Below are 9,405 nucleotides of genomic sequence, written 5' to 3'. Positions count from 1 at the left end.
TAGTGGTAAATACTGCAACACACAGCCTTACTTTCAGGATTTCATTTGGTGTTGAAGAACATGGAGGAGAAGAAGAAGCAGAAGCACAATAAAACCCCTGGATGACTGTTGGATGTACTGTTCATGTGTCATACTGATTGACTTATTACTAGCTGAGACAGATAATAATATATGAAATGACCAATCTTGAATACATTTATGTTTTTTGTGGAACAGTGGCTTAGTGGTTAGCACGTTTGCGTCACACCTCCAGGGTTGGGGGTTTGAATCCTGCCTGTGTGCAAAGCTGGCATGTTCTCCCCGTGCTTCAGGGATTTCCTCCCCAAGTCCAAAGACATGCATTGTAGGCTGACTGACATTTCCAAATTATGTTTGTGTGTTTGTGCCTTGTGATGGGTTGGCACCCCATCCAGGGTAGCCTATGCCCTGAATTCCCTGAGATAGGCTCCAGGCTCCTCCACAACCCTGTGTAGGATAAGCAGTATGGAAAATGGATGGATGGGGACAGTAAAGACACACAAAACCACTCCTTGTGCTCAGGGATGCTCCTGTCAGCAAGTGTGTATGAGTGCAAATAAGACATGGAAATAATGTAACTTTGAGTTAATGCACCTATTTGTTTTATTTTTGTAAAAGGCAGTTGGTGTCAATTGATATATCACATTTTGTAATCTGCTTCATTCTCAAAAGAGAATAATAACCTGTGTAATATCAATCTGAATGTAATAGCAGATGCACCAAAAAGTAAATCTGTCCTTTTTTCATGTTCCCCAAAGGAAATGTTCCAAGCACATATTCATGTTGGGGAAAAAGCATTTTATAACAAACAGAACACAAGGGTGACATCGACAAATATATAAACATTTGGTTTAACACTCACGGCATGTTAGATGTGATTAGCACCATAAACTGAATACTTTTAACCTTCAGAATCATCAAAAATCCCTCTAGTTAATGTTCACTCCTATATGAAATATTACAAGTAGTACTAACTTTGTGATACAATTATGTTTAGAAATCTTTTTTTTTTTTTTTTTTTGCATAATTTTGCAAATACTGTTTATAGACAGATGAGGCACAAACAGAATTTTATATTTTCTTTTGGGAGGACAAAATAACAACAACAACAACAAAAAGTTTTACCATTAGGTTTTAATTAACCTCATAAAATGTATGTTGCTTATCTCTAGGGTTTATGTGTCCAAATCAGGTGAATCACGTAGGATTTGCAGCGTTGTAAAGTTTATATCCTGCTCTTTATCCTCATAGTGATTGTGCAGGAGTACATATGCAAAAACAATAAAAAGGCATCATTGTTCAAATGAAAGGAACTGTAAGTCTGTATGCATCTAAAACATGTAGCATGGTCACATCCTGGTGTACGTTTGCTCTCTTTTAATCTCTAATAAATTATATTTGCACTCACACTAGGTCTTTATTTTTGTTTAAACCTGGTGCAACACAACTTATATCAATCTTTATACTCCCATTGCCTGTGCACAAATTAATCATTATTTATTTAACACAGACCCATTGCAGTCTGTATGCATTTTTTTTGTTTTGCTTCTCTATGCCAGCACATTTTATTTAACTTGAAACACTCACTAAGGTTAAATGGCATTATATAACCTTTACGAGGCTGTGAGACACATAAACCCTGTAATTAAATCTACAGTCTACAACTTCTTTGTCAAAGTTTCATTTAAAATTTAATGCACTGAAGCTAAGAGCCAAAACAATAAAACATTGTGTCATTGCCCAATTATATACAGTGCAGCGTATTATATAAATCTTGATCATTCGTAGAGGCCTTTTCATCACAATCATAAATGACTGATAAATGACTTCAGCTTGGGGAAAAGACGAAGAGCATTGAGAGTGGTGACTTCCATGACCTTTTCCACAGGAATGCCTTTGGTTTTGGCAATATAGTCTGCACTAATGGTGATATTCTTTGGTTCATTTCTCACCTAAGTTTAACATAGGATTAGTCAGGAAATATGCTGACAATGCAAACAAAGGCAAAGATATAAATCTAGGCAGTTTAAAATAAAACAGATACGAGGAAATTACAGAGCCAGTAATGTTAAACAAAAAAAATGACTACCTGCTTTTCAGGTCCAAGGGCTGGTGAATCAGTTTCCAGACACATATTTTCTAGCGGCAACTGTTTCACAAGTTTCTGCTTCTTAGCAGAAGAGGGAAAAAAAAAAGACTTCACAGATGGCATGGTATTACATCACTGATATTCTGAAACACATGCATGAAAATTTAAATGAATTTAGTATTGTATTGAATCATTTAGTAAACCTCTGCAGCAAGAATATTACCTGTTCACTTCTTACAATCGATGGTGGTATAGAAAAGAAGTAGCCTGCACGTACACCCTCCATTGCAACTGAAGGTTTTCCATCAAATGCATGAAGAAGAGCATTCTCTACACCTAATTTTAAACATGACGGATCATTCAATGTCATAAAAAACAGGAGGTTAACAAAAAAAAAAAAAAAAAAAAACTCGACCAGAGTAGCTACATAATACAATACCTAGCTCCTTTAAAAGGTGGATGGTTGGTCTTCCAGCAGATCTTGAGTGGACATTTCTAATGGAAAAATAAGCTTTTTAACATTGCTGTCTCAAGTAAAGGAACATACAGTAAAGCCACTCTAGCATGTTATTATTTTACAGTTTTATGTAATTCTGTGATATAATCACCTGAGATTGGCCTATCTCAGACTTACAGAGGTAGATTTAGTTGCTTTGCAATCTCTACTTGACGAATGAGTACTTGTCTCTGTAGCTCTTTCCCTGCATCAGTACTGACTATCCGGGGTGTGAAATCAAGGCCAACCTGCAAAAAGCAAAGAGAATGTCTGTATATTAATCCTAATTATGAGGCACAATATGATAATCTCTTCATATACAATAGATGCACTGTACTGCATAGGCTAGATGTCTTACCTCACCAATGGCCACAATGTGCTCTTTATATTTTTCAATTAAAGGCACAGCAGAATCTAAATCCTGTGAAATACAACTATTTAAATTAGTATTAATAACTCAAGGCTTTAAGGTGAAATTACACCAATAATGCATGTCACAGCTCTGACCTGTGGTAATGCCCCCCTGGGTTGTGCTGGATCTTCTTGAACAGGGTGAACTCCAAGGCAAGGCAAGATAAATCCAGGAAACCTGTGAACAAACAAACAAACAAACAAACAAACAAACAAATAAAAACACCTCATCTTTTATTCACTGCATCACAGATCATACGCTGCAGATGTGTCAGTGTGGTAAGGAAATGTAGTTCACCTCTGTGAAAGCTGTATGATCTTCTCAAACTCCCCAGCATGCTCTGCTACTGCAACAAGAGCCAGCACTCCAGCCTAGAATAACAACAAGGCAAAAAGCTGCAAAACAAGCTTCTGATGATGCCATGCAAAGGTCAAGCCCTAAATAAAGTTACCTTTTTTGATTGCTCAATAACACAATCAATGTCCTATTGAAGAGAAAGGAGAAAGTCAGTTTAGAACTCACTCATGTTATTCTCATTGCACTATAAAAATAATAACACAGATCTGCATCTTACACCATCAAAATCTCTCGAAGAGATGTGACAGTGACAGTCGATATAGCCTTGCATGAATCCTTCGCAGATCAAATCGATTAAATGAAGAATTTTAAGACACCAAAACAAACATTTAGCTCATACACGTGTAGAGTTTCTACAGTCTCTCTGCAAGGTAAATACGTGCAACATTACGTAGCCGGGTGTGTTAGAGCGACTCAACTGTGCGCAGTTCTGCGCAGGCTTATGCCGAGCTTCACAACATGAGCGAGAAAACTACGTACATAAATCTCAAGATCTTCAGAAAGTCTGTCCCCTGTTTTCTCATGTGTCTTCAGGAGATACTTTTCCTCTGAAGATATTTTATTATTGTTACGTGTATTTATTGATATTGCAAAATCTTTACGCTACACACATTTGATGATCACATGACGATTTGGAGTAAACAAGGAAGTACAACATGTTTCTGCTTATTCAGTAGTGAAAGCAGGAAGAAAGATTCACTGTGGTTAATCAACAGTCAGAGAAACAAAGAGTCTCACTGAGATCACATGAACTCCTGTAGGACGATATCATGTGATAGGTTTGATGCAGGTTTGTCCAGTCCTGAGCTAAAAGCAGAGCAGACAGGTACTTCAACATGGCCAGATGGAGCTGGGGTTTTTTATTCCTGTTAATGGGAGGTTGTTATTGTCAGTATAAACCTACATGGGAGTCGATTGATTCGAGACCCGTGCCTGAATGGTTTGATCAAGCAAAGTTTGGGATCTTTATACACTGGGGTGTGTTTTCAGTCCCCAGCTATGGCAGCGAATGGTTCTGGTGAGTTTTCCACACAGCCTGATTGTTAGTGTATTTAAAATCCCACTGTAGTGGTGTGCTTGAGGACCACAGGGGTCCACCAGTACATCATCAGGAAGATGGTAATTGTTAGAATTAGACTGTGAAATAAATTTCTATATGTCGACTTTTGTAGTGTATTTTGTCCATTCCAGCTTATCTTAAACTAAATATTGTGATATGTGACTTACATCAAGAGTCAAGATTTCCTTTGTTAAGTTACTCCATTTTCTTTTTGCTAGACTCTGGAAATAACATTTTGTCCACAGGTGGTATTGGCAAGGCCAGAAAATCCCATCCTATTTGTACTTTATGGCCAAAAACTACCCCCCTGGATTCAAGTATCAAGACTTCGCACCGCATCTCACCGCTGAGTTCTTCAATGCCAAGGACTGGGTAGACATCTTTGCATCATCAGGAGCAAAGTATATTGTCCTCACAACTAAACATCATGAAGGTTGGTGTGAATGTCCTGGTAGAAAGTGAGTAAATGAAGGAATATATTTCTTTAACTGTGTACAACTGTGCACAGCAACCATTACACACGTTAAAAAACCCCACAGAGGCTTAATACACAATATAGAGCTTTTTCTGTTGTCATCAAAACCTAAAACAATGAAATATATGACAGTATGCAGAATGCTCTAGAGAAACAGCACAGCAGCAAGCATGGCTGTGTCAGTTTGCATATAATCTTTTCCTATAAAGAATTGTCTATGTACATAAATGCTTTATGTAGCCTTACTTTTTAAGTGAACTGCACATTTAAATTCTATAGTGATTGGAGATGAACTGAGGTTTCAAGGGTTAAAACATGTGATTTCACAAAACTTGGTCAGTTTTAGCATACGCAGTTAGTGGGAAACAGATGATCTGGGTGTCTGGCTGATCTGGGTGAAGTAGAACAAACTTTTTTCATTTCTCAGGTTACACCTTGTGGGGTTCAAAGTACTCATGGAACTGGAATGCGGTGGATGTTGGGCCAAAGCGGGACCTGGTGGACGAAATATCCAGTGCTTTACGGAAGTACAGTGACCTGCGCCTAGGACTCTACCACTCTCTCTTTGAGTGGTTTCACCCTCTTTTCAGAGCAGATGCAGCCAACAATTTTACTACCTCATCATTTCCTCAAGAGAAGTCCCTGCCTGAGCTTTATGAGATCATAAACAAGTACAAACCAGAATTACTGTGGTCTGATGGAGACGGAGATGCCCCAGACCAGTATTGGAATAGCACAGGGTTCCTTGCATGGCTATACAATGAGAGGTAAAGAATTTTCACTTGTAAAATTACTCTATAGCAGGGCTTCTGAAACTTTTTGCAGCTGGGAACCTTATAACTGCAAAAAAAAGAGCTAATGTATTTTATGAGCATAATTCAACTATTCAGATATTAGGGAAAATTATTTAAATGTGTACAGTAATATTTTGGCTATTTATTAAAGCCATATAGCTTTTGAATTTCTGAACTTTCCACTCACAGAACACATTTTATTAAAATTGTCATTAGATTCAAGAGGACATGATTTACAGGCCTACTTGTTTTTAATTTTTTTGAGATTTTAATTCAAGTGACTAGTAAAACAGGCTAATAACTATAAGAAGTCGATAATATATATAATTTATAAATAACTGATAATGGTGGGGTGTGATTTCCACCAGTGTAACTAAATTTGCGGACCCCATGACTATGGTTCATGCATCCTTGGGCTTCCCTGGACCCCACTTTGGGAACCATTGCTCTAGAGTATTTCTAAATACTGCATGCTTTGTGGACAGGGTTTCTTAGATGTCAGTGCATACCCATATGTGACTAATGATGTATTTACAGCCCTGTGCGGGACACTGTTGTGACTAATGATCGATGGGGAAAGGGTAGTATTTGTACACACGGTGGATATTACACTTGCGCTGACCGCTACAACCCAGGACATCTGTTGAAGCACAAATGGGAGAACTGCATGTCAATTGACCAGCGCTCATGGGGCTATAGACGAGACGCCAAATTCAGTGATTACCTCACCATTGAGGAGCTGATTAAGGTATGTGCAGCACGAGTGACACCATGAAATGTGTGTAACACACAGGGAAATCCTTTGGTACAGTTGTTTTAGGGCATGGCTCCATCAGAACTTTTTATTTTCAGTTTTCTTGCACATATGATAAAGTTTGCTTAGATTTGAATTTAGATTAACTAAGATGGATTTCGATGGTAACAAAATGGAAAGTAAATAAAAAAAAAACAGCTGTCTATAAATTACATAACCAGGATTCAGTGCTAATTTAAACTACGCAACCAGGAAAAGTATGGAATTTAAAGACACTAATATCTAGACATGTTGACGTAAAATTACTCAAGAAAGTTCTCAATCCGTTGACTTTAGACGTTGCTACTAATGCATGTGATTTCACATTTCCATTTTGGTGCTACAGTTTTAACAGTTCTGAAATTAAAATTAGTAAAATTTGGTGCTACAGTTTTACAGTTCTGAAATTAAAATTAGTAAGAGAACTAATCTGATCATGGAAACTCTGGAAAGTGTTAAACTGGGTTAAAAAATCTAAAAGTATTGACAAGATCTTGAATGTTTCGTGAGGCATGGACGGAGGAATGATTCACCAAAGACAAATGAATCAGATCAATCTGTGTAATACATGTTGTGACGAGCAGGAGGGAGGGGCCAGGCTGTGAGGACTCATACCTGGCACTGCGTTGGCTAATCAGTGTGAGAGAGGGATAAAGATGCGGCTGGAGACGCAGAGGGGGAGAGAGAGAGATGCACGCGTGTTTTGTGTTTGTGGTTTACGTTATGTTGATTATGATTAAACGTGGTGTTTAGGTTGACTCAAGTTCTTGCCCATCTTTGACATTTGTTACACGTTTCACTGTTTGCTTTTCAGACCTTTGTGGAGACTGTGTCGTGTGGGGGGAATTTGTTAATGAATGTGGGTCCAACACACGATGGCCGCATTATTCCCATATTTGAGGAGAGATTAAGGCAGATGGGCCAGTGGCTGAAAGTTAATGGTGAAGGAATCTACAATACGACTGCTTGGAGAGTACAGAATGACAGCGTTACACCTGGAGTTTGGTGCGTCTTGAATTTAGGAACAGTTTATATAATCAGTAGAGGAAATAGGTCATGTAATAATCACAAAAATATGCGAGCAGCTCACTGCGCTCAACAGTATTATGTTAATAATTCTACTGATTGCACTTAGAATTATTATACAGCTTTAACTGGAAAATTATGGCATTTATGATCCAATCCATAATGTAGCATATGCTTTGTTTATGTACAAATGAATAAATCTTAGCTCTGTCATAAATTCAAATACTATCATGTCATCTTAGTTGCATCTGGTTTTGATTAATAGCAGCACTGAGATATCTCCCTTTTCAATGTCTCAGTTTAAGCATTTGTTTATTGTTCTATAGGTACACATGGAAGTCACAAGAGAAGGCAGTCTATGCATTTTTGCTTTCATGGCCAAGCGAAGGATATGTTATTCTCAGTGACCCTATAGTGTCACTAGCTCAAACACAGGTAACTGTTTATAGCTTTATTGCTCATTTCATCCATTGACATTCAGTTTAACATAACATTACACTTACTAATGTGGCACATGCTTTTATCTAAAGCACTTTACAAGTAAGATTCAATACAATTTAAGCATAGGGCTGTTAAAGTTGCCAACAGCGACACAAGTGACTGATGGAAATCGGGATCAGCTAACTAGAAATAAGTGAGAGAGAGAAGTAGAAAGAACATGGCAAATACAAATTACAAAACCAGTAGGTCAAAGAATAATGTTAGAAGTTGATGGAAAATTTCATTGCAAGAGGGCACCATGTAAAGCACATAACCATGAGCAAGCAGCGCTGTGAATCATTTCAAAACATGTAATAACATGAGAAAATACAGCTAGAGAGACACATAAACACTCACTCATGGGGTGGGTGCTTAAGGAATTTCTCCATCATTGTTCATCGTTGTTCATTTAAACAGAATATTTTTTTGTCTTACCCTGCTTCTTGTGGTCTACTTCTGTGCTAAACCAGGCGGTGTTACTGGGCTACAAACCACTGAAGTGGGTCCCATCGAAGCCCAAAGGTCTACAGGTCTACCTTCCTGCTCTGTCTCCTGGTCAGATGCCCTGCTCCTGGGCCTGGACTATTCGTCTTACTGGTGTAGATTAGGAACATTAATCATCCTCAGTAGTATTCCTCAGAGGATTATGCACAATACTCACATGATAGTATGGGCATGGCAAAGAAACTATACCATTCTAACATTTGACTTTTGACTTTTAATTCTGCTGTCACAATGTTTTTTATGGGTTTTAATATCTTCGAGGTTTTTTTTCTATAGAGGAATACTGTGAATGTCTGTGAATAACTACTGAATCATTCTATAACCAGTCAAAATTCGAAGTATGTGTAAAGCCTTGTATTTCTTTTTTGGGATATGGTAAAGTAAGAATGTATTTTAAATTAATCAGGAGTGGGAAATATGCCAAAAAAAAAAAAAAAGCATTTGAGATTTTATAAAGCAAAATGCCTGGTCCCTGGTGGTCTAGCGGCTAAGCATCCCGCACTCTCACCCTGGGCAGGGAACCAACCCAGCCAGTGGGAGTATACTCTCGGTGCCAGTCCCAAGCCTGGATAAAAAGGGAGGGTTGCATCAAGAAGGGCATCCAGCGTAAAATCCTGTGCCAAATCAAACATGTGGACCAAAGATCCGCTGTGGCGACCCCTAAAGGGAGCAGCCGATAGACCAACAACAACAACATAAAGCAAAATGTCTGAGTGAATTAATTTTAAAGCAATGAATGACACAAATAAAATCGATCTTAGTGTTGCATAGAAAAGCTTGCTTTTTTAAATCTGTCTGTTGTGACTGTAAGCATTTTAATACTGAGAGATTAAAATACTTTCATACGTCCATTCTATCACTCACAAGCAGCATTTTTTTGCTCTGATATAAACAAGCCCAT

General features: G+C 38.0%; 2 protein-coding genes across 3 annotated transcripts; one reads left to right on the top strand and one right to left on the bottom strand.

The window, feature by feature from the left end:
- Positions 1–1,132: 1,132 nt before the first annotated feature.
- LOC113538742 (putative deoxyribonuclease TATDN3) lies at positions 1,133–3,786 on the bottom strand. Of its 2 annotated transcripts, none has more exons than XM_026934064.3 (10): positions 3,590–3,786; positions 3,467–3,499; positions 3,313–3,386; positions 3,111–3,192; positions 2,962–3,024; positions 2,742–2,851; positions 2,547–2,602; positions 2,331–2,443; positions 2,108–2,188; positions 1,133–1,970 (listed from the first exon to the last, which is right to left on the bottom strand). In XM_026934064.3, the coding sequence occupies exons 1-10, from the start codon at positions 3,641–3,643 to the stop codon at positions 1,824–1,826; spliced, it is 813 nt and encodes a 270-aa protein (XP_026789865.2). In that variant the 5' UTR covers positions 3,644–3,786; the 3' UTR covers positions 1,133–1,823. The 2 variants fall into 2 exon arrangements, with proteins under 2 accessions (XP_026789865.2, XP_026789866.2); XM_026934065.3 differs by having other exon boundaries at positions 2,108–2,185; positions 3,590–3,785.
- Positions 3,787–3,838: 52 nt separating this feature from the next.
- fuca2 (alpha-L-fucosidase 2) lies at positions 3,839–9,355 on the top strand. The gene is made up of 7 exons (XM_026934063.3): positions 3,839–4,390; positions 4,678–4,865; positions 5,335–5,674; positions 6,239–6,449; positions 7,309–7,499; positions 7,847–7,955; positions 8,471–9,355. The coding sequence occupies exons 1-7, from the start codon at positions 4,209–4,211 to the stop codon at positions 8,606–8,608; spliced, it is 1,359 nt and encodes a 452-aa protein (XP_026789864.2). The 5' UTR covers positions 3,839–4,208; the 3' UTR covers positions 8,609–9,355.
- Positions 9,356–9,405: the final 50 nt, after the last annotated feature.

This window comes from Pangasianodon hypophthalmus, chromosome 10 (assembly GCF_027358585.1).
Source record: "Pangasianodon hypophthalmus isolate fPanHyp1 chromosome 10, fPanHyp1.pri, whole genome shotgun sequence".
Classification (NCBI taxonomy): domain Eukaryota; kingdom Metazoa; phylum Chordata; class Actinopteri; order Siluriformes; family Pangasiidae; genus Pangasianodon; species Pangasianodon hypophthalmus.
Note: the sequence above shows the minus strand (reverse complement) of the source record. Positions and strands in the feature narration are given on the sequence as shown.

Coding starts and splice junctions, on each gene's coding strand:
- LOC113538742 (XM_026934064.3), bottom strand. CDS start 3,643: ATGCAAGGCTATATCGACTGTCACTGTCACATCTCTTCGAGAGATTTT. Junction 3,387..3,466: donor TTATTGAGCAATCAAAAAAG/GTAACTTTATTT, acceptor TTGTTATTCTAG/GCTGGAGTGCTGGCTCTTGT. Junction 2,444..2,546: donor CCACCTTTTAAAGGAGCTAG/GTATTGTATTAT, acceptor GTTTAAAATTAG/GTGTAGAGAATGCTCTTCTT.
- fuca2 (XM_026934063.3), top strand. CDS start 4,209: ATGGCCAGATGGAGCTGGGGTTTTTTATTCCTGTTAATGGGAGGTTGT. Junction 4,391..4,677: donor TATGGCAGCGAATGGTTCTG/GTGAGTTTTCCA, acceptor TTTTGTCCACAG/GTGGTATTGGCAAGGCCAGA. Junction 5,675..6,238: donor GCATGGCTATACAATGAGAG/GTAAAGAATTTT, acceptor ATGTATTTACAG/CCCTGTGCGGGACACTGTTG.